The sequence below is a fragment of the Calypte anna genome, chromosome 3, assembly GCF_003957555.1.
Source record: "Calypte anna isolate BGI_N300 chromosome 3, bCalAnn1_v1.p, whole genome shotgun sequence".
Classification (NCBI taxonomy): Eukaryota; Metazoa; Chordata; class Aves; order Apodiformes; family Trochilidae; genus Calypte; species Calypte anna.
Genome location: NC_044246.1, coordinates 27,803,943 through 27,828,820, shown reverse-complemented (window position 1 = coordinate 27,828,820; position 24,878 = coordinate 27,803,943). Strand labels below are relative to the sequence as shown.

Genomic DNA, 24,878 nt, shown 5'->3' with positions numbered 1-24,878 from the left:
CCAGCATAAAACCCAAACTCTACAGTGATGTATAAGCTTTGATGTCATGACCAGGGCTGAATTCCACAGAGAAAACCTGACAGAGCCTGTGTAACCCCCGGAGCCAGGGATGGCAGGGACGATGCCTCCAGGCAAGCAGAGCAGCTGGGGTCTTGGAGAAGGGAAGGGTAAGACAAGCAGGGCCAGACCATCACACTTAACAATGCACAGGAAGATCCCGTGTGACTAAGATGTACCATGAGTAACTCACACCTGTCAGGTAAGTTTTACTGGGATGCTAGTTGTTGTACACATGGAGTTCACACTTATGTGCAGACAGGCAGTGGAGCAGTCCTCTCACTCATCCACTCCAGGGTGATGTGGAACCATTCCACAGAGGCAAGTTCAGACCAGAGGCTGAACACTGTTTTCTTCTTTCCAGCTTTTTAACAGGTTGGCAGCAGCCAACAGCTAGAAGCCTCTTCCAAGACACATCAGAGTAATTCCTCAAGACAGCTACAGTTACAGCCTTCCCATATTCTTGAAATAACTTACAGCTGTCATATTCATAAAGCAGATGTAGCAGCTTTCCAGTAGGAAAACTATGATCTTATTCCTTGAATAAGCTTTCTGCCTTATCAATTAGAAGGTGAAGTTCATAGATTGCTTTTTTTCTTTAATTATTGGTTAAAATACTAGAAGTACATACATGCGGGGGCAAGTCTTCTCCACATTCAATTAATATAAGCAATATAAGCAGTACAGGAAAATGCTCTATAAACAGGAGGAAGAAGTGCCAACTTGGACTCCATCTCCTTTTTAAGAGCTTGAATTTAAATAAGTATTGAGGAAATAAAGGAACATGAAAAAATTGGGCAGATTTGATTTATATTGAAATATATGATCATGAAATAGCAAAGATAACACATGTTTTTATTATGCAATCAAATATAAGCATGATAAGGAATAGAAACTCCATTAATACTTAGGTGATAATTAAATACAACTAAAATGTAAACCTAATAACAAAAATCTAGGAAAGACTCTAGGATTATTGGGTGAGATAAACTGCTTTTATAGCAACATTTGTTCACTACCAAATAGCATAAAAATTTTCAGCCACTGCAGTATGCCTGTACTGTGTTGAGATCTTTGTACTATTTAAAGGTGCCCAAACCAGTAATATTTTAAGACTGTCTCCATGTTCTCATTTTATCTTTTATATTAATTAAACCTTAAAGCCAGTACTCTTTTCTATTTATACTGTATTTATGACTTTATTCTCACAAAATTATAGATCAAATATCTCCCAAAATAAGCAGGGGAATGTTATTTTTATGCTTAAAATGGTGACTTAGATGTTAGGTTTCCTCTAGAGAAAAGCAGCCCGCCTAGAAAATGTCCTTACCAACAAAACCATGGCAAGTATATATTCTCTGTGCTGCTTTTAATTGTTTTAGATATCTCTTCACAGCTGTGCAGTTGTTTCAGAGTGTTAATATTTTAAAGGTTAAGATCAATGAAAAACAGGATATTTCATTAAGAGTCACTATAAAAATGATAAACTAATATTTTATAACCATATTAGTCACAAATTACTAGGCAATTCCTCTCACTGTTTTCCCAGCTTTCCATGGAACAGATGTGGAAGCAATAATCAGAATCTCACAAACCTACATATGAGTCATCCTGGCCTGTTTCCTATGGGAGAAAGAATGCTTTTATTTCTAAGGAAATAAAACCTAATTTACTGAGGGCATGAAGATCAAAAGGGCTCTTAAAGCATAATTTATCTTGTTTGTTAAATGTTGCATGCTTCAGTCTACAAGGGTTGAGGGTATTGTTCTGCTTTTAAAAGAAGGTTCATAATAGCTAATTGTTTAAATAAAAAATAGGCTTTCATAAGTGTGTTTCAATACCTGTCAGGTATTCTATAGCTGCAAGTTTAATTAAAAACAGAAACCTGCATATTTAAAATAAGGGTTTACAGCTCAACCATAAGCTCTAGCAAACTGTGAAACTTAACATTGTTCCAAGCAACAAAAAGGTGTGGCGGATCATAACACCAGTAGAATAGGTAAATGAAACCAAAAAAGGTTCAATTTTTGAAACTTTTCCTGAAAATACTTGGTTAGGTCAACTGTAAAAACAGTTTAAAAAAACCTTAAAACAGTTTATTATCGTAAAAGATAATTTTGAAATTTTTACTTTTAAATCTTTTTACTGAGTGAAACACCATTCTTCAATTAAAAATTTAAAACTTCATTGAGCATTTCGTATGGAGAATGCTGAGATAAGATGTTTTAACTACTATTCAACTTTAAAAAGAATTAAATCATAAATTGGCCAAACCTATTGTTTTTCTACAAAATTACTTCAATACCTCAGTGTTTTGCATCAGAGAACTGTCAGCCCACCACACCAGGAATGGGCAGCTACAGCTTTATGAGGCTGAAAGCCTGTAAGATAATGCCATGACACAGAAGTTGTTAAATAGCAAATATATATACTTGTTTAAAAGTTGCCATTTTGCTTGAAGCCAGACATCCTGTTCTGTGAAATGCCTCAGAGAGAAAGGCTGTGGGTGTTTCTGGATGAGCCCAAGTTTCAGATCAGGAGTGCTACATCTCCCAGTTATGTGTGCTTACTGGAAACGAGTTTGTGTACTGTTAATCAGTCTCAGAATGCATGAGCTGGGTTTCTTTAGGGCAGCAGAAAACTCAAGAAGCATTCTAAGAGCAAATACAACATACTCCAGTTACAAACAGTCATTCAAGCCACGGGGCAAGACCAGAGTCAGTCTGAATTTTAAAAATCCCCTGGAATGACCAGAGATCTCGGGTCCTCAGCCCCCAGTTGTTTCACTCTGCTGGTCAGTGATACTTGCTAATACAGACAGAGCTTGTATACGTGAAAATAATCAAAGGTAGACTGACTTTAAACATTTTCCTAAGAGACTGCAGGAAGCAAGATTTGAAAGTCGATTTGAAAGTCTGATTAGTACTGACGGTTATTTTCTGCAAAAGGTACAATATAAAACTAGATAACCACCATCACCTAGGTGCTGAAAACAAAGATTTCTCTTTTACATTAATGAAAAATTATGATTATCAAACCCAAGTCCTCACTGGTCCATCACTTCTCAGTTTAGGAATAGGAGCGGACTGGAATTTATTGTGGTTTATTACTTACCAGCCTGTCCTCAAATTACAACAACAGTAACTGCAGTCAGGGGACATTAACAACTCATCCTGAGACTGCACAAAATCTTTTATATCCCTTACCGAGATGTAAAGATCAGTTACTTACTATATCACCCCTGGGTTTTCATGCTGCCATTTTAAAAAAAGCAGTAGACTGTAAAGCTACAGGGAACCATCTTTAACAACAGAGACATTTAAGAGCTGGAAGTAAGTACTGTCACAGAACTGTTTTAAGAAGCAACAAACCACAAAGATTCAGTAAAGTTCTAGTATCACCAAAGCTGGCGCATCACCCTAGTGTCTGGAACAGATTTTAACAACTACTCACTTATACAGCAAACACAGGTTGTCTCAGAAAGTGTAAGGAACTGTGGCTTCAGTTCCCTTCTACAACACAAACTGCTGAGCAGTCGTGATGCTGCTTCAGAATGATGGTCACAGATTAATTATAGCAATTACAACTCATCAAGAAAATAGCATTCCAGTTTGCTCTTGTTTCATCTCTGAGTTAGTAAGTGTGGTAATTTAAACAGTCACAAAGCTTAGAGTAACATGTATTTTTATCAGTCCCATAGATAATTTATTCTCATACTAGACAGATCCCTGAACATTACAAATCACAGCATTTTGGGCAAAGTGAAGCCACTCTCTAACAGCACCACCACAGCTGCTCCTGCACAAACGCTTGTTTAAAGATCCAGGTCATTACAAGACTATTAAACCACTTCTTCTGTCCCAGTGAGGAATAAAGAGGCTCTTTCCCACCAGGCTGTGCCTGTGCTGCTGCTGCTCCTGCTGACGCCAGCAGCGGTCACTGCAGTGCAGCAGAGACACCCCCAGCCTTCCCAGGCAAACCTAAACCAGAGCACAGCCTGTCCTGCCCTCGGGCATGTACCACATCAACGCTTGGAAGGTTTGTTTTTTGGGGTTTGTTTTTTTTTTGTCCTTCTAAAAACCAGAAACCATAGCAGCACCTTGCTGTTCTAGTTCTACGCTTTCAGGTGTGGGCGACATGCTCATCATCTCCTCCCACAGATGCAGACAGGATCACCTCAGATTTACGGCAAGTATGCTGACAGAAGGATTAGGACAATTCTGTCAGACCTCAACAGGATGCTGGGCTGCATCAACAAGGGCATCTCCAGCAGAGATAAAATATCTACTCAGTGCTTGTCAGACCACACCTGGAATATTGTGTTCAGTTTTGGTCCCTGCTGTAAAAAAAGGGATGCAGACAGTCTGGAGTGGGTCCAGAGAAGACCCATGAGGATGATCAGAATACTAGAGCACCTGCCATATGAGGAGAGGTTGAGATAACTGGGTCTGTTCAGCCTTGACAAGTGAAGACTTAGAGGAAACCTTATTATGATGTTACAGTACTTAAAGGGGCTCTGCAGAGAAGATGGAGACTCCCTGTTTCCAAGGAGTCATTTGGACAAGACAAGGGGCAATGGGCACAAGTTGCTCCTGGGGAGATTCTGATCGAACACAAGAGGAAAATTTTTCACTGAGGACAGACAGACATTGGAATGGTCTCCCAGGGAGGGGGTGGGTTCTCCCGCTTTGGAAAGTTCTAAGACTCAGCCTGACAGGGTGCTGAGACATCTCATATAAACAATAACATTAGAAAGGTTGGATCAGATGGTCCTTGAGGTCCTTTCCAACCTGACGGTCTATGATTCTATGATTAGACAATACTTAGCAGCTCAGTTGTTACTTGACTGGGAACTTTCCTCCAAACTCTGAAAGTGAAGGTCAGCCCTTTATTTGCTCAAATCCCACCAAGACACTCAGAGGGACAGAGCTGGCAGTGGATTTGGGAATGCACCAGAGTTAATGTATATGTGTGTGTGCATATATGTATATATATATATAGTGTTATCTGTCAGTAATATTATCAGTATTACTAAGAGCTGTTAAACAAATGAAGCTGCTGCCCAGCAGGGCCAGATCACTAATGAGCAGCTCCCAAAGGCAGCTGGTTCCTGTTAGCAGCAGTAAGGTGAAGAGGCTGGACAGAACCTCTCCTTCAATTTGTCCAGCTGCCAAAGCTTTAGTTAATAAATTCACACAAATTCCTGGCATCAAAACGAGTTAAGTTTCCCTTCAGGTCAGGTGTTGTACAGCACTTTCAGAGGTTGAAGTCTGCCTTAAGTTTATAGCTTTCAAATCTTGATACCTGATGCTAGGTTTGAAATTGTAACATCTTAGAGATATTGGGAAGCTGCATGTACTACAGAGCAAGTGAACAATGCTGAAGACATCACAGTGTTCAACCATTCAGGTAAATTTATAAAAGTCTCTTTTTTAAATGTTTAACTGAGATTAAAATGTTCATTTGAAAATACTGTGCTTGGTGTAAAATCTATGGTGTCTTGCATGGTCTGAAAAGCTTATGTGGAAAGAAACTTTTTTTCACTCAGTGATAATTTTAGTAAATAGTTTCATAATAATAAAAATGTATCTAATGTGGATATCTAATAATGATTAGATACAGCCCATGCAATTCTGCTCTTAAAAATCAGTATTTTAACTGCTGGTTGTTAATCTATGATCCCTGCTTACATGAGCAATGCAAAATCCTCAAAAGTATCACAGTGTTCCCCTGAAACTGGAAAATAAATGAACAGGCCTTTCCGTAGGCTTTTCTTAAAATGACAATGTGTTTTAAAACCCAGAACTGATAATGTACCAGATGGCTTATATGTTTAATTTCAACTATTCAGGAATATGATACTTAAGCACAAAAATACTGTCTTTCAACAGTCAGTGTATGTTAAAGCAGAATGCAAAAAGTGACAGCAGTAATTTTAAAATATAATAAAATATTACTTTTTTAATGCTAATCAGCCTCTTTTCTTTGGTCAGAATATTTCATTTTTAACTTACTTCTGCTGTTCTACCTCCAGCAATTTTAAATATATGTATATTTGATTTTTAACATAGACAGTAAAATGGGAAAAAGATAGTGTGACAGGAAATTTAAAAATGCAAATTTTTGATTCTGTAATAATGAGTAGCACTATTGTACATGTTTTCCATTCTGCAGTGAATAATCTATAGTGAATGCAGTAAGTATGTCAGTGGAGAGCAGAGAGAAAGAACTGTTAAAAAGCACGTGCAGACAAAGCCTCTTGGCAGAAATCTGCTTCCTTTAGTGTCTGGAGTCCAAATCAGTGAAACATAAGCATTCTGCAACTGAAACCAATGCCAACAGGTATTTGCAGAAGCCTCTTAAAATACAGTTTCCCCACCTCCTTTCACCATGAACACAACACATAATATAATCAAGTGCAGCTTTCTGACTAAGAATGCCCAATTAGTCTCTAAAATGCCTTGCAGTGTGCTGTATACTTCTCACACAACAGCCACTGCTGCCAGGTTGCCAGAAGCCCCCATCAGACTGACATCTCCTGGGGCTTGGCCCTCTCAGGCTCTCATGGTTGTTCCCCATCAGGCAGGATCAAGGAAAGCAGCCTCACAGAGTGGGTCTAGGCCACTACTCAAGGAAGTAAAAACTAAGCTTACTGACAAAATGTTAATGTAAATTGCAGACTAGGGTCAGATTCTGTTGGACTTCATCAGGACAAGGATGAGTCTGACAGAAGGAAAATAAATGTGAAATAAACCCTTTTTGATGATACAACTGATAGTAAACTGTGTGGACTTTTGTAGTTTAGCATGCAGGGAGCATAAACTAATATTCCGTCTCTGCCATTCCACTGCAGTCTCACAAGGAGGACTTGTGAGGACGCCTCCCATGTCCTTCCCATTTCCTGCTGTGCTTTTTTGATGTTCTGTCTTCCTTTATTGGCTCCTAGTAAGAATCAGCATTGGAAAGTAATAAAGGGTTGCATAGTGCTATATGTTGGGACACAAATCATGACCTACACAGCATACGTCAGCAGAGTGACCAAGAAAGATACTAATGAGAACAGTACTGGAATGAGTAGTAGTTTCTGCCTTTTAGTTGTGGGAGACATTTTGCTGAACAAACAAACAGTTTCCTATGGAAGGTATTTATTCCTAGTCCTGAAGAGGATGCAGTTCTGCCAGACTTACAGCTGCAGGGGACTCATTACTAGGGGCAAGCAAAAATGCTTACATGAATTTCAGTGGTCACACGCAACACTATGAAACAGTGGAACATAAGCAATTTACTAAAGATAGCTTTAGCCTCTTGGGATGCACAGATGCTTCCCAAGTTTTTTTGCCCTGATGTGGCATGTCTACTGCACACAAAAAAATCAGTCTTCTGCCCCCTTGCCCCTTCTAGAAATGCACTAGAAAACAAGCTGGTTTCCTCTTAGTTTTTCTTATGTCCCCAGAGCCTTGATGCAAAAAACAGAACTCAGATAAAAGGATTGCTTTAAAGATAGGATACACACTTTAATTCAATAAGCAAAGGATATAGAAAGTTTGCAGCTACTATTTTTGTCTCTAAATTAGAACACTGGCTCTTCTGTGAAGAACCTGAAACATCTGTGCAGATAAACAGGAAAAAATGTTCCTCCCTCAAAATTGTCTCCTCTAACAACATCCCTTTTTTTCCAGATGTAAGAATGCAGTCCCTGCATGCACAAACTCTAGTTAGTCACTCTACAGCTGGTCAATGGAAGTGTGACTTATAGGCTGAATTAGTGCAGAGATGCCACACCAAGATTCATTAACCAGGGACAAACAGGGTATTTGAGGGGATCATACTTGCTACTCACACTGTGCACACCCAGAGCCTTCCAGATGGCAAAACTCAGCAATCCAACTCCACACCACGCATAGAGTGAGCCCCATCCTAGGGCTCGTAAGGCCAGTGATGAACCACTCTCTGGTAATGCAGCTGTAGAAGTAATCCCCTAGAACCAAAAATAAAGTGGTTAAGACAAAGTGAGCAATAAGTGAAAAAAACAGATGAACTAATAAGTTAACTTAATGAATTAGAATTTTTCCTGACTTGCCACCTGTACTAGTGTGGCCACAGAAAGTGTTACAGCTGCCAGCAGACCCAAAGGGCCAAGCACGTGGGAAGATGAGCTGCCTTTCCACTAGGGAGAATTATTACCCAGCAATGCTGAACTCTTTTGTGTGCAGAAGACTCCAACACTCGGTTACCCCACCAGTTGAAAAACTGAATCAAAACCAGTCACAACTGTACACCATTGATTTTGGTACTCTTTCCTGAGAGCCCTCTCAGTGAAATATTTGAAAATATTCCAGTACTTAGCACATAGCACATTAGCTTTCATAATTAAATTAATGCCTTTTGTCAAGGTACTGGCAGGTGAACAATCCAAGACTTTGAGAATGACTTAACTATTCCTGGAAAATCACTGAGGTACCATCGAGGTAAACAGTTTTGCAGCAGCATTCTTACTTAAATTTACAGGTATGCAGTGCAAGTAATTTTTGATAACACGTCATGTATAATAATAATACAAGTGTAACTATGAATAAGTACAGATTACTGCATCCTTCTTAGATGTTCAATGCCTAAATATTATTTTTATCCATGTCAAGGTGAAGCTATAGATTTAACAGGTACTTAAAGCAAACATCAGCCAGCACTGCTGTTGAAAGAAGTAATGTCACTAGCCCTTAGGTTCTGGCAATTTATTCCTGCCAGGCACTAACACTAATACTCAGCTGGTGAGGTAATATTTGTCAATTCTATGTTGGTTTGTTTTTTTTTTTCTTCTTGCCTCACTTTTAGTCCAAATTAGTCTTTTGATTCCCTTCACTGCATGACTGCAGTTACTGTGCTGTCACAAACTTGGGGAAAGATCCAAAGGAATGAGAATTGATGCTCAGTGTTGGTAAGAAATGGGAGACCTGTCCTCTCAGCATCTTTTCCATCTTGTGCCAGTTTTTTTATCAATGAAATAGCAGCATGCCCATCAGAGTAGAAACAGAGAGCAAACAATACAGCCTGGGACAGACTTAAATAGTTTTACAGGGGAAAAAATACATTTTAGAGGGGAAGCTGTAGCATCACAGCATCATGGCTTCATGACTGCATTCTGACTTCCTGGGGTAGGTATGGGTGGAGGGCAGCTGCTGGCCTACAGCTCTCCATATGCACTTCTGAAAGATTAGATGAGGTAACTGTAGGAACCTGAGTAGGCTTCAGCTAGACAGAGCATATAACAGTGACTGAGAGACTACTTATGAGGGGCTGCAACTCTGAAGCAGCTCTGGAAATCATTTACAAAGTTTTTATAAAAAGCAGGCAACAGTGCTGAACCCATCCCCCTGCAGAGTCCACCAAGTGGCCGCACAGAAAACACTGCAGTCTTTGTACTAATCATTTTTGTTAGAAACAAGAGTAGGTGGTTTTAACCACTCATTAAGATACTGCTTCCTAAAAGTCTGCCATGAGATGTGTCCTAAAAACACAAAATACTGCCACTTAGAAAAGCCACCCCTGGGCAAGAGAAATGGAGCCTTTGTTGTGACGATGTCCAATGCACAATGAAATCTGTTCTGTCCCAGGGCACAAATGGTCACTGCAGCTACTGAGGGCATAAGCCACATGCTGGCTGACATGAGTCAGTTCATACTGACTGGCTACCACTAGCCAGCCATTCCCATCTCACCACACCACTTTACTCCATGTATTTGGTATACAGCAGCTACAGTCTGTGTAGCCCGCACTGGCAGCAGGGCAGACATAATCCACTGGCTCATAATGAGAAATCTCAGCAAGAATTTGTTGGGTTTTTTCCTCACAAAGGATTGCTGTTCAATTCTTCACATGGAAGCATAGATTTCAGATTAAAACTACTAAATGCCAGCATCTACAATCCTTGCTCAACAGTCCTACATACTTACTAGGTGTCCTGGGAAAAAAAGCCTAATTATTGCTCAGAGGTAAACATAAATGGGAGTGGAAGCATACAAATATATTCAATAAAGAATAATTTCATTTATAGTTTAAAGTACTGAAAAGTGAAATTAACTTGCAGAAGCAATTTGTCTCCAAAACATGCCAAAGAGCTGCACTTGCCAGCACAAAAAGTAGGAAAACAGTATATTGTATTCTTCCTCTGAAAATAACATAATTTAAAAAAAAAAAATTTAATAGTTCTCTTTCTTCTTTGATGTAACTAAAGATATGTAGTGTCCATCATTATGGTATATGGTCAGTGAAAGAACACCATTTGTTTTCGTCATCTTTGCTCTGTATTTAAAATGATCCTTTGATGGTTCTCAGCATGAACACTTTTTCTTAGGATTTAGCTGTAGCCACAGCTACCCAAGGAAAAATACACACTTGCAAAGGACACAAGGGAAATATGTCAGTCTTTATTTATTCTGATTTGGACATGCCAAAGTGGAAGCTGTTAACAAAACAGTGGTCTGTAAGCATACACATATATATATATATATATATATATATGCATGCAGACATACGCAGAACTCTTTAGTCGCATTATGACACCAGGTGCTATTATTTTCTTACCACAGATAATGAACTTTAATAACTCTTTCAGTAGACACTGCTCTGAGTAGATATAGAAGACTTTATTATTTCTGACATTTTTCCTGCTTTCCTAGTCTAACCGTATACAATGACATGCAGAAAAAATTCTCCTATTTGGAAGATACAAAATGGATAAAAATATCCTCTATGAAGAATCATTATCTGTGAAAATTGCTAGCAAAACCCCAATCAAATGCTTGATTGCCCCAGAAAAAAAAAAGTGTTAAATGGAAACAATTGATCTGGGTTTAGTGACACCAGTCAGTGTTCAGTCACAGGCTGATTCCTCAGGGTATTATGCACACAGATAAGGATTTCTGTAAACAACAAACACAGTTTGTTACATGATTCAGGGCCAGGTTGTTTGGGGCTTTGAACAAAGTGGTCTGGTGGAATGTGTCTTTGCCCATGCAAGGAGGTTGGAACTAGATGATCTTTAAGGTCCCTTCAGCCCAAACCATCCCATGATCCTGTGATTATCAGATATGTTATTCAGGGCATCAAGAAAGCTGATCAATGAAATGCTACAACATTTTAAAAAACAACAGAAACGTGAGAAAAAAGACAAAAAAAAAAAAAATGTTTTTAAGAGAACTGAGCTTTATTCATAAGCCCATTATTCTATCCACAGATGGTTTTCTTTTCATTACTGCTCCTCTTTTTTTTAAATAACTATTTTTAAATTATTTATTTGAAGACTAAACTATCAAACAATAACCGAGTCTTTCTAAAAAAACAGGCCACGAAAATATAAGGCAGAATTAACTGATGTGGTTACCAAAATATATGCTGCTTTTTTTTTTTTTTTTTTTTTTTCCCTGGAGGCTATCAGCAGGAAGTGGGAGGAAAAATTACATTGTTTTTTTCAGACACAGACCTCAACCCTGTAGCTGTCCGCTTGAGGATACAAGAGTGTGTCTGAAAGGAAGTAGTGTCTAAAATAAATGGTCTGTTCAACTGTTTTCCTTGATTGTGTTCATTGTTGTGTATGCCATAACCCATTGTAAAACAAAACACCTGGATAAAAGCTGGTAAAACTGGACACTTACCACAAGGAGGCTGCTGCATATGAGCATTTCATTTTAACATGTCCCAGTCATTTCTTAGCGGAACGTCACTGCAGTGATTCGTGAGTTTTGAGTCAATTTGGGCAGCAGTCCTACAAATGCTTACAATATTTACTTTACTATGGAAGAGATACAATAGGGGCAACTTCAGCTTTATCTCTTGCCAGTAACACTGACACTACAAGAGCAAGGTTTCATACTGTTGCTTCCTGGAAGTCAGAATGCAGTCATGAAGCCATGAGGCTGTGATGCTACAGCTTCCCCTCTAAAATGTATTTTCCCCTGTAAAACTATTTAAGTCTGTCCCAGGCTGTATAGTTTGCTCTCAGTTTCTAATCTGATGGCCATGCTGCTATTTCATTGATATAAAAACTGGCACATGATGGAAAAATATGCTGAGAGGACAGGTCTCCCATTTCTTCCCAACACTGAGCATCAATTCTCATTCCTTTGGATCTTTCCCCAAGTTTGTGACAGCACAGTAACTGCAGTCATGCAGTGAAGGGGATCAAAAGACTAATTTGGACTAAAAGTGAGGCAAGAAGTCTGGCTTTTTGAATTGTTCACCTGCAAGTACCCTGACAAAAAATCCTTTTACACTTTTATTTAATTTTTTAAGTATTTAAGTTTAGGATGCAGGAATAACAGACTTTTGCTAGCAGATATTTGAGTAATTCATATTTACAGATAGTAGCAGTAGTGCCATTTCCAGCATATATGTTCTTGGATGTCAATGGAACATCACTCTTGATAAATTTCACACAGCAGGACACATCAGACACCCAAGAATATGTGCAAGCCACAAAAAATGCAATACTGAGAAAAAATGAAATTAGAAAAAAAATGTTATAAAAGAGGGAGAAAACTTCCTTATTGTAGTATATTTTTATACTTCTATAGCTTGTGAAATAACTTCTCATGGAGTTCTCTGTTTTGTCTATTTCAGAAAAGAAACCTGTGCTTATTGTTACTGAAAAGAAAGTTGAAGGATCTCATGCTCTTTGACCACAAAAGGAGATCGATTAACTGATCAGATCCAAAGGCTCTGATTGTAAGCGCATTATAGAAAATAATTTTTCTTCTCTTGATATGCATTGTAATTCATAGAATCATAGAACAGCTAGGGTTGGAAGGGACCTTAAAGATCATCTAGTTCAAAGCCCCCTGCATGGGCAGGGACACCTCCCACCAGACCAGGTTGCTCAAGGCCCCATCCAACCTGGCCTTGAACACTTCCAGGGAGGGGGCAGCCACAACTTCACAGGGCAACCTGTGCCAGTGTCTCACCACCCTCACAGTAAAGATTTTCCTCATAATATTTAATTACATCTCCCCTCTTCAAGTTTTAAACCATTGCCCCTTTGTCCTCTTGCTACACACCTGTGCAAAAAGCCCTATATCCCAGCTGTCTTGTAGGCCCCATTCAGGTATTGGAAAGCCACTATAAGGTCACCTCAGAGCCTCCTCCTGGCTACACAACCCCAATTGAATTATTAATGATTAGAATTACTGAATTAACACTTTTAAATTAAACATGACTGATGAGTTCTCAGATCCCTAAAAGCATCTGTAGTATATGTTGTATTTTAAGGTGTTGGTGAAGATAAGACTGATAAATTTTAAGAATCTGTTTCTTACATTTTTGGCAGTAACAAAGCATCAGTGAGGAAAAAAGCAATCTTCAATTAAATACACACTGTATTTCAGATTAATATAACAACACAGGATAACTGTTAGCTTTGTTTTTTAATTTTTTTCTTCAGAATGCTTTGGTGGCTCCTGTTGGTTATTGCATCGGATCAGATTATTTTTGGCCATCAGATAACACAGTACCAAGGCACTACTGATTCTCATTAATCCCCTTACAAATTGGGGAAGGAGTGGAAAGCCTGAATGCTCACTAAGTTAATTCCACTACGATACTCTACAGTTGACAGACTCTACCCTCTCAGTCCCATCCTCACTGCAGTTACCTCAGTTCCCGATTCACTGTAGCACTGTGGGACTGCATGGTGATCTGGATCACTGAGGTGACAGTCTTGTGACACATCACAGAATCATACCAGATCATCCATTATATTCCATGATATAGCAGTAATATGACTCCAGCAAACAGTATCAGCTTTATGTATTTCAACTAATCTCAAGTACTATTTAGCAGGCCAACTCTGAATTGATTTTTAAATTCATCCTACCCTTGCTGACTTCAGTTAAGTCCAGTGCTCTTACCATCAACTTTGTATGGCCAAACTCCACATATACCAACATTTCAATGAAGCATTAGACGCATTCTTATTTCCTGAGTGCCACCACTAAAAAATAGTTTAAAAAATAGTTTCAAACCTTATTGAACCAGTCTGGATTCTTCTTTTTTGTCATGGCAAGTGTGGTGCCAAAACCTGCTATCATTCCTGCTGTAGCAACAGTACCTAGAAAAAGTCCACCTGCCAAGAAAAGTTTAAGAAAAAAAATTATGGTTTCTCAAGGAGAGGGGAAAACAAACAACCCCCCACAAAACCAAACCTGTTTTGAAAATTAAACCTGAAAAATTAAGATCTGTGAGCACATGCTGAAGGAAAGGCACAGCCTTCTACATTGTTTTCATTAACTCAATATGGCAAGAAAGTAAGAATGTTTTGAAATAGAGTATTTTGAAAACTAAAGTCTCTATGTTTTCAAGCAAGGCTACTAAGATTGTCTTGCTCTGTGGCTATATCCTTCCCCAAAGTGAAGATGTCATTTTTTTGTTGTGGCCACTTGAAAATCACACCAGTACCTCCAAAGACCATTCCATAAGCAACACTTGTTCCTCGGGTTTTTTCATTTTACCTTCTAATGCTCTATTAAAAAAAAAAAAATTGTTTCAAATGGTTTCCGAAGTCACCTAGGGTCTCCTGATGCCTTCTGCTTCTTGCATCAAAGGTACATGCAGCCATACCTGCTCCGCTTCTAAGATGAAGGCTTGTTGCAGAGACTGCACTGTGCAAAACCATCTGATTGTTAAAATTTAAAAATTGGGAGGTTACAGGTTCTTCCTTTACAACTATTGATATCCAACCTGTTTTCCCTTTCCTACTACCAGTTAGGTAATTTAAAACTGGCCTGAATAGGAAGGACTAAACATGCTTATGCTAGGTCTCACTTTAAAAAAAATTAGATAAACTATTACTGTGAGGGAGAAGTTTGCTGTAGGCATGTGAGTGTACAAAGCACCTTTCCTGCCTGGGAGCAGGAAGACCTCAGGTACTGTCCAAACTTTGCACGTCCACTGTGTTTTACATTTCAAAGTCTACTACTCAACATTCAGATTTCAGATATAATAACTGGTCTTAAATTACCTCAGTTTACCTTGAATTAGCTCCTCAAAGAGGAGAGGATTGTGCATTGGGAGGGGGTGGGGGGGGGCGGGGAGGAAAGCACTGCAAGGGGTGTGCACAGCTCGTGGCAACGGGGAACCATGACCCTACATAAGGGTGCTCAGAGCCGTCACTCCCGTGTCTCTGCAAGGAGTTCGCCCTCACACCGTGCCCACTTTCCCCGGACAGGCGGCGCTGGGACGGTGCGGCAGGGCGGGAGCGGGAGGAGGAGCGGCGGCCACGTTCCGCCAGGGGGCGCGGGGAGCCCGGTGAGCGGCACCAGCGAGCGGGGCTGTGCTGCCGGCTGAGGAGGGGGCTTCGGCCGCCCCCCCGCCGCTCCCAGGTGCGTATGGCTGAGGTGAGCTTTGCGGTGCCCCCCGCTCTTATCTCTCCTCTGCCCCCTGTATGGGATCAACCTGGCAGGGCTGCTTGTGAGTTAGGAAATCTTTAAGAAATCCGCGGAGCTACCTGTAACTCCATAGGAGCCGCCTCTTTCCCAGCGGCACCCCCGAGGGCGTCTCGGCAGGGCCGGGGGCGGCAGCGAGCGGGTCCGCACCCAGCCCAAAGGGCAGAATTCCGTCGACCCTTTTCCGCTCCCATATGACTTTGGGACCCCGCTGCCGACCCCGCCTCTCCGCCCGGGCGGCCTTCGCGCCCCGTGGCGACGCAAAGCAAGAGAGGAGGTGACCGCTCAGCAGCTGCCGCCCCCGTCCCGGAGCGGGCTCGGTCCCCGCCTCTCCCCCCCCCGAACGTCCCCGGATCCCGGCCAGCAGTGCCAGGCCTGCCCCTATCCTGCCTCGTAGCCCCGCGTCCTGCCCCGGCACCAGAGTGAAGCGCCTGAGGGGGCATGGGAGCCGCCAGCTCCGAGCGGGAGGGAAAAGACCGTGCTGCTGGTACCGAACCCGTGCAGTGAGAGGAGAGGAGAAGGGGTCTGTCTCCACCTTTGATTAAGAAGAGCTTGTCCTGAGAGGCAGCAGGGCTCCCGACCCCCCGGAGCAGGGCGGGCGCTTGCCCGGGGTCTAGCGGAGCCGCCCCGTCCTGGGCGTCCCTGCCGGCAGCCGCCCCCATGGCCAGGGCACGGGAGGGGAAGGCGGCTGCGGGCCGCAACCCGGAAGGGAACGGAGCTGGGTCGAGGTACGCAGCCGCTCTTCCTCCTCCTCCTCGGCTGTGCAGTCGGGTGGGGGGAGTTCGCCACGGCGACCACGTTTGCGGGATGCTGTTGCACGGCGGCGCCGGGGAAGAGGGCGGGGATCTAGGATTTCGCTTGCCCGGCGGCTGAGGCAGCGGTGGCTGCCCAGTGAGCCCCGTGCTGCTGTGGCCGAGGCCGGGCGGCGGGCGCGTCCCGCTGCAGCGCGGCTTCCCTCCGTCGGCGCTGCCTCGGTGTGCGGATGCCCGCCGGGCCGCCTGGCGCTGGAGAAGGGAGCTGATGTCTTTCTTCCCCGAGAGCCCAAATCACGCAGAGAGAAAATTGGCGAAAGTCGTCAGAGCCTTTTGATTAAGCCAGGTCTTCTGTTGCGAGCTTGTAAGGGTGGGTTGTTCTGTTTTTTTTATTAGGTCTGTGAGACAGAACGTCGTGGACTTAACTAAAGAAACCTGGGGGAAAATTCTTAACTTACCATGAATTTTACTAAGGGATACCTTGGTGAATGGTTGCTGTAAAATCCATCTCTCTATTCTCCTAAATTCTCACTCTTCTGAATTACTTAAATAATTCTTAATAAACGTTTAAATTCTGACTGAATGGAATCATAAAGTAACACTACAGCAGCCATACATTCAGTTATTCTTGTTCACTGTTCCAGATGGAGACTGCTTGCTGTATAGTTATCACTATCAAATGTGTTTATATATCAAACTAACAGATCAAGATTCAGTACAGGCATGTAGGATACATTTTTATGCGTAACATTCAACACTCCAAGCAAGTAGTGTAAATCTAAAACAAGTGCTTCTTCCCCTGCTTCCTTCTTTGCGTCCTTTCGTCATCACTTACAGTCTATATCCAAGAGTCTAATTATAGGGGCTTTGGTTGCTAGGCAAAAATATAGTATTTTGGGAAACTTCTTGTTCATACTACTTTGGAAAACCAATCCAAAGCTATTACCTAATAGCTCATGTACTGTGTCAGTTAAAATTTACCTCAGTTCAGAAGCAGTTATCACAAAAGAAGTAGGCATTGTCTTTGCTGTATAGCTGACCCATCATTACTAGCTCAGTGTTTCTAATCTGGACAGCACCTAACGTCACTTCCATTCTTTGCTTCTTTGGAAAAAGCACCCCAAAATTTTGTGTGTGTTTTGGAATAGTGTTATCACTGTACTTCTTTATTACTGCCAAAAATAATAATAAAAGTGCCTGGAAAAGCTTAGAAAAGGTCATCTTAGAATAACTGCACAGTGTCAGTATTAAAAGAGGAAATTACTTTCCATCTTCATACTGAAGCATATGTGATTATAAAAAGTATTTAAATTTGTAAGTATGCATAAAACTAAAACAGTGTGCACGTATTTTTAATTGTAAATTGTGTCAAGAGCATCCGTGCATCTGCTAGAAGAATCCTTGAAATGTGAGAGGTAATAACCTATTTTTTGTGTCTTTGATGATAAAATGCTAGATAATTCTTCTCAGGATAGTTTTTTGAATTCACATCCATCAAACATTACTTTGTTTCAAATCTTCTCCAGAATGAGGAGGAAAGTGAAAAAAGAATAATGATGTTATTTAATCCTGATTTGAACAATGCAATGAACCTGTCTGTAAGAGTCAGATAAGATCTGTGTCTATTAATCATTCACAGAAACTTAAAGTAGAGCACAGAACCCATGAAATTTAGTCTCTCTCACTGAATAACTTAAAATTCTTAGTGTTGTAAAATAAATTGGCCTGCTTTAAAAAAAAAAAACAACCAGCAACCAGAGAGAGATGTTCAGCAGAATTGTGTCTGTTTAGGTTACAATATTAACCTGGTTTTGTTATGTAATTAAATATAAGCTAATGCTTTTTGTACCTTAATGTATACCTCACCCAAGGGCCTTGCATTTTCTGTCATTTTTCCCGCTCTGCCAGCATTATGGTACACATACAAATGCACTGATCTATAAATGGTTACTCAGAATTAACCAGTTGTCTTTCTAAAATTCAGTTATGTTTTTCTAAAAGCAGACACAATTTTTGTTTCAAAGACAGATTTTAATTGTTCTGGTATGAAATGACCAAATCTTCACAGAATCATAGAAAGTTCGGGTTGGAAGATGACCTTTAAAGGTCATCTAGTCCAACGACTCTGGCACAGGCAGGGAAATCTTCAACTAGATCAGGTTCCTCAGAGCCTTGCCTGACCTGACCTTGAGTCTACCACCTCTCTGGGAAACTTGTTCCAGTGTTTCACCACCTTCATTGTAGAATTATTCCTTATACCTACTCTAATTCTGCCCTCTTGTAGTTTAAGAACATTACCCCTTGGCCAGAAAATGTATATGTAAATAAGTAGGTTATATAGGTGATAGCAGATTTGAAAAATACATTATAGTAAGGGATCTTTAAGGTCCCTTCCAACCCTAGCCGTTCTATGAATCTATTATTCTATAGTAACTCATAAATTGAACCACAGGTCTGAGCTCTCATAGCTTTTTTGACAAAAAACAATTTGGACAAAGCAACAATTACTGCACAGCCAGGTTCAGGTGCTGTGCCCCTGTCTACTTTCTGTCGAGGTCTGCAATAGCCAGGATACCCTGAGTTTCAGAAAGAAGCAGTTGTGGATGGTGGGCTTCCTTCTGTGGTCTTCCTGTTTTATTACAAAAAGTTGGTGGGACAAAAGCAGACAGGGAGAGGCAGCCAAAGCTTCAAAGTATGCCTAAATCTCCAGCCATGATACTGAAGTTATGGTTAGGATCAACCCCTGGGTTTTAATGAAAAATTGGTAACATGGTGCCTTTCTTGTGAAAGTTCATAAAAACGTAGTGTTGGTGAGGATGAAGTGTGGAAACAGGATAAGGAATAGCACAAAGAAGAAAAGAAATATAAGAAAATACAAAAGAAACAGGCTTACATAAATATATTCCCTAAGAATAATCTTTGTGAATGTGAATACCAATGAAATTGGTATTTCTATCAATAGGCAGCCTTATTGAGAAATAACTGCATGGTGTGTAAACTTCTGAATATAATGCTGTGAAATATTTCAGTCCTGCTCCCCTTCTTTTTCTGTGCTGGACTGCACAGTGATACCTGACCATCTTCACTGAGTTTCATTTGAGGACCAAGGTCTTCAGAGGAGAAAAAGCTGGTTTATAAGCTGACAAGGACATAATCTATGCAGTAATTCGTGACGTTTACGAAACTGTCTAGCTGACTAATGTTATAAATCCAAAACAGTCTTGAGTGCCACTGCAAAAGAAGTTGGCAGCTGAGGCACAGAATACTGATTGGAGTTTGAAAATCCAATTGAAAACACAGGGGAGGTTGATTTGAATAATGGTTAAACTGACGTGTTCAGTAACAGAACTGGATTATGTAAAAGGATTTGGGAGAGAGCCAAGCACTGGTTTTGGAAAGAGAGAAAATGCAGCAGCTGGGCTGCTCTCTGACTTTTGGGAGAGCTGAGCTTTGCTCTCTGACTGACTCACTGAGGTAATTTCTTGAATTTATTGGAAGTTTTGGTATTTGTGAAAGTACCGTACAGCCTCTTCACTGTCTGCAGGCAAAGGCATGAAGAAAACAGTCTGTACAATTTTCTGGTCAGTTGGACAAGAAATGAAAATATCCTGCAGCTATGATTTGGCTTCTGCCAGCAATCTTCTACAACCTCTGTACAGTGTGCTGGTTACTGTTGTGCATCTGTTAAAAATCTGGTGGCTGAAATTTCCATGTTGAGAGTAAATCCTCAGGTCTCTTGTCTCATATTGCAGCAAAAATCTGGCTATTTAATAATGAGCTACAGACTTACCACGGAAATACTGACAAAGTGAGTGCTCATTTGTCAAATGTAAGAAGAATTACAGCACTGGAGAATCAAAAGACATTCAAAAATTATCAATTGAGCTGGCTTCACACATTTATAGAGAAATAGATCAATTTGCACAAAGTTCTGTTGTAGTTCTCCAAAGGCAGTAGCTGAGAGGCTGGGTCTCCAGATTTCCGGTCACCTCTCTTGGCCCCAGAGCTACCTTTCTCAGTTGCAGCTTATTTCTGCAGAAGATGAAGTATTTCTTTTGTTATTTCACTTTTTACATTTGGTTATTCAGCAGAGCATGTCAGCTATAGCTTTGGACAAGACAGAGTGTGCCAGCATTCTGCACTGACATCAACATTGCTTTTTGTGGCCAGAGCCTGCTGCATTTCAATAAATGGCAAAAGTCCCCTTGGCAGTGTGGCCAGAGTTTCAGCTATAAATCTCAAATTAACACTCATGGGTGATGACATTATGGCTGGCCAGAGGCACAACACACATTTTGGACTGTTGATAACACATATCAAAGCAGTCATATGCCTTGGGTGGCATTTACTTTGTGCTTGAGAAGTGAGAACACTTACAGAGGCTCTTTTTGCGTGTGTCTCTGCTTGTTTTATGTTCTTATCCCTTACCAAATTATATATTTATTACCAGATCGTTGTTTACAGTGTTCTCTCTCAGCAAGTAAAATATGTTCATATCTTTTGGCTTTGCTCACATTAACCATAGAGAAAAAATCATAGATCTCCTCCCAATTTCTATGGTGCTATCGCTGTCCTTAGAGACCTCTTTATGAGCTGTTTATTAATTTTACTGGATACCATTCCTTTAATGGTCCTAATATGTATTTCATTACAGAATATTCTTCATCAACTTCTAATAGTTGCTTTGCCATACATTATTACAAAGAACTTTTACATGATCCAGAAAAAAAGCATTTCTGTCCGAATTCAAAAAAGAAACAGCAAAAATTAATTATTATTTCTATGGTGTCATTAGAACATGGCCTGGTGACAGCCTGGAAGCAGGATTTTCTACAGAGAAAATCTACTTTTGGCCCACATGGCCAAAATTGGAAACTTCCAAAATTATGGTCAGCAGGACATAGGAGGCATCTTGGGGAGTGTGTGGAGTTGTGCATCTTGTCTGTTTCCTGCTGTGGGCTGCAGGATATGACTTTGTTGGTAGCACAAACAGGTCCGCATGAGGACAGTCCTTTCAAGGAAGATTCAAGGGGATAAAGCCCTGGAGTGAGCTGCTCTGAGCTCTTAGCTGAGCCTGCTTTAGGGATGAAGTTGGACCAAGACCTGGATGTCTGGGTAGACTCTGCCACAAATCAGTCCATGGGCAAGAGTAACACCAAGCTTGGCTCACTTGCAGCTGGTGTGACACCCCACACCATGGTGTCTGCAGGGTGGGAGGAAGATGCTGCTGGCATGGGCCCCCACTGGGCAGCAGAAGCCCCTCAGATGCCACATTCAGGGGCTGCTGTGTTGTGTGGGCCCACGGGAAGGCTGCTATGCCCCCCCATGCCAATGGTGGTCTGCCTGCGGCCAACACCACTGAGCAGTGGCCCATTCTGCAGAGCACCTGGCAGGGGAAGGAAGTTGGACCAGTGTTTCATTTGTCATGGGGTATAAACTCAATGCATATATAGTGCATTACCTGCTGAGAAATTCAACTGCTAAATTAATTGGCATGAATAAAAGATGTATACTACTTCTAATTTGCTTCAGTGCAATTATATCCAAAGGCCCCTTTTGTGGTTATTCACAGAGCTCAATTGCCATAGTTTAATACTACAATTAAAAAAGGCCTGGAAGGAGATCTGAATATTAAGCTCTTGATGAATGATAATTATCACTTTGTGTGGATGGATGGAAAACATTTCAAATTAAATTATTCTTGTAACATAAATTAATAGTGTGATCTGGATAAAGTACTTCTGATTTCACATCTAGACTGTTTCTAAGAGCACCAAGCTTGTGCCAGAATTTCATTCAGCAGGTCAAATTGTCTTTTTAAAAGACACTCAATTTAGCACTCAATTTAGCAGCTTATCATAGCTTTCTGAAATGAAGACGTTTGGCAATAATAGAATGCTACAAATGTTGCACAGAGAATAAAGTAAATAAAATAAAACTATGCAACCTGCATAATCTTTTAGTTGTATGGGCACAGGAGATTCACAGTATAAATGATAGGGACTCATAGCATACTCTCACATATTTTCTCCCTGGATAATTTCATCTCTCTCTGAAGATATTGGGAAGACATAAAGCATTAAACTAATACTTCAAAAACAGGGAGGCTCATTAGCAGCTCTGTGGAGGGGGATGAGATGAGCAAGGGTCATTAGGGTTTGAAAGAGAAGGAAGTTCTAAGAAATACTCAACATGCACTCTCTCTGTGCCCTCTAAAAATCCTGTGATTTCTTTCTTTTAGTGAGACCTGAAGAAGAGGCAGATGCAAAGGTGTCAGCTGAAGGTGTCAGATTGCTTTTCAAGAAGTGGATTATAAATAATCATTCTAAGATGACCAGTAGCTTCATGGCATAATGCATGTAGGTGACATGTTAGGTGTTGACAGGAGCCCTTTCCACCAGGGCTCATCATCCATTCATTTTAAGTTTCTAGAGCAACTGCTGGTTACTCCAATTTTGTGTGTTTTGTAGGGTGTACCTGGGAGATATGTGGCTGCTTTCTGTATCAAAAGATCCTTGGAATTTAGTGTTGAGGCACCCTCTGTTTATGTGCAAGACTGTCCCTGAGATTTTCTGCACGCATGCCCTCTTGTGTATGCAGTGCATTAGTGTGAACTGTATATATCAAAATTTGGCACTACGGTATCTCTCTAAACATTGCATTAATCCATCTGTCTGTCTCCATGGTAACAAGGCTCCCTATTGATGACTGAAGAAAAGCTGAACCATTAAACCTAAATGCACACAGTTAAAAAAAAAAAAAAGGTGAGCAAGCTCACTTTGTGCAGCACTATGGAAACATAAATTGTCAGAGATGGGGTAATAAATATGTTCTATGCATTATTTTTATTCATAGTTACAGATCTGAAAAAAAGACTATTGCTAGAATGATCCTCAGATCTGTTATTTTTTCCCTCACATCTATTTATTACATATTCTGCTGAATTCAGTATTTTAAAATGTGTATTTTTTCATAAGTTTTCATGTTCCATGATACGTGCTCGTTCTAGAGAGTGGAAACATGAAATTACTCTCACAGATACCAAGTACAAAACAGATAGGAAATGTTGCTGAATATTTTACTGCACATATTCTCTCTCTCTTCCATCCTTGTAACATTGCCAAAATAAAATCGGTAAAGTGCACACATTCATTAAAAGATCTATTCCTAACTTGGTTATAGCTGAGATTTTTTGAGAAGTATAATGTTGTGGAAACTCTGACATAAATTACTGAACTTCATAAATCATTATTGGACAATGAATTTCCATTTTTTATTACACTGGCGCCATGCTTGCTATTAATGGTAGACTCAGGTCTATAATTCTGTTAGGCTATAAAGAGGTCTTTGATTTTAGAGAAGTGTGCATTGGATGGTGCTTTTTGTTCTTGTGTATTTTCTTTAGCCTCTGCAGATTTTCTTTTTCAGGCCTCTGTGCTTTGCTCACAAGGTTAATACCAATAACAGCTACATGGTGGAAAAAAATGAGGGACAGGAGAAAGAAACAGCAAGACTGTGTTTCAGAATGCTTTGCCATGGTCACTGAGCTGAAAGTATGATTATTTTTAAAAAATTTCTTTTCCTGTCAGGTTTTGCAGCTTTTTGGTATCTGTCTTAAACTGTGACCCCAGTCATCTAATACACTCTTGGGTTAGGAGGTATGTCACAAGTCTGTTTTATCAGCCCCATGGAAGGTATGGGCCCCAATGGAAGCCTGGCTGGCTGGAAGGTGAGATGGGGGCTTGACTTTATCTGCCTGTGAGTAAGGTTGGTGGAGTTTGTACGCGGGCATTTATGTTGTACGTATGTGTACCAGGCAGATATTATTAAATCTGATGTTCTGGTGGGAAAGCATGGATGGTTTGCCCAGGTAACCAGGTGTCTGAACACCTGGAAGACCTGGAAGGTCAGCTGGACCTACTTGGTAAAACAAGGAGGTAGAGATGCTACCAACCAGCCTAGGGTTTCTGATTCACAGTTGATATTTAAAATGCTTTCAGCTCAGTAAGAGGGTAGATGAACTTGCAGGTATGTAGGAAAGCAACCAACTAACCAAACTTGTTCCTTCCTTCTCTTCTTCCTTTCCTCTTTCCATTTTGAGATGAAGAAAGCTGATCCCTTGAACTGATAGAAAAGAGTACATGAAGCACAGGGGCAAGAAAGAAGTAACAACTGAAGAGAGTCTTCCTAATTTTATCTTCAACAGAAAAGAGTTTAATTCTGAATTTTATAAATAAATGCCAGGGTTGTAGCATGCATTGCCCTGGGTGGACAGAGACATAACAACATGGTCTGACCATAAATGCTTTTGGGCGTATAAAAGTGGCACTTGGGCATGCAGATGATATTCACCTGCGATGTATGCTGTGATCTAATTTGCCTTTGCCCTAAGCACTATGGCACCTGCACCACTGGATCCAATAAACCTCACCAAAAAGGTGAAGAACTGCAGCCACAGACAATTTCTCAGTGTTCCTGTTGCTAAGATTTTAAGAAGATCTGTATTGATCAATACGTTTAATTTCTGATTTATTATATGTTTTAAAAGCTATGTAGTATGTTATCCTGATACAATGAATTTCAGATAGCTTCTTATATAGAGAATCCTACAGTGCAATCAAATAGCATTCCTAGGGAT

At 40.6% G+C, this 24,878-nt stretch overlaps 1 protein-coding gene across 1 annotated transcript in view; it reads right to left on the bottom strand.

Annotated features, from left to right (window-relative positions):
* The window catches only part of TMEM242 (transmembrane protein 242), a 47,255-nt gene that overhangs the window by 9,858 nt on the left and 12,519 nt on the right, over positions 1-24,878 (bottom strand). The window contains exons 2-4 of the mRNA XM_030447517.1: positions 16,024-16,516; positions 14,070-14,170; positions 7,898-8,035 (exon numbers count right to left, since the gene is read on the bottom strand). Of these exons, the coding sequence (XP_030303377.1) occupies positions 7,898-8,035; positions 14,070-14,170; positions 16,024-16,516 (732 nt within the window). The remainder of the gene's footprint in view (positions 1-7,897; positions 8,036-14,069; positions 14,171-16,023; positions 16,517-24,878) is intronic.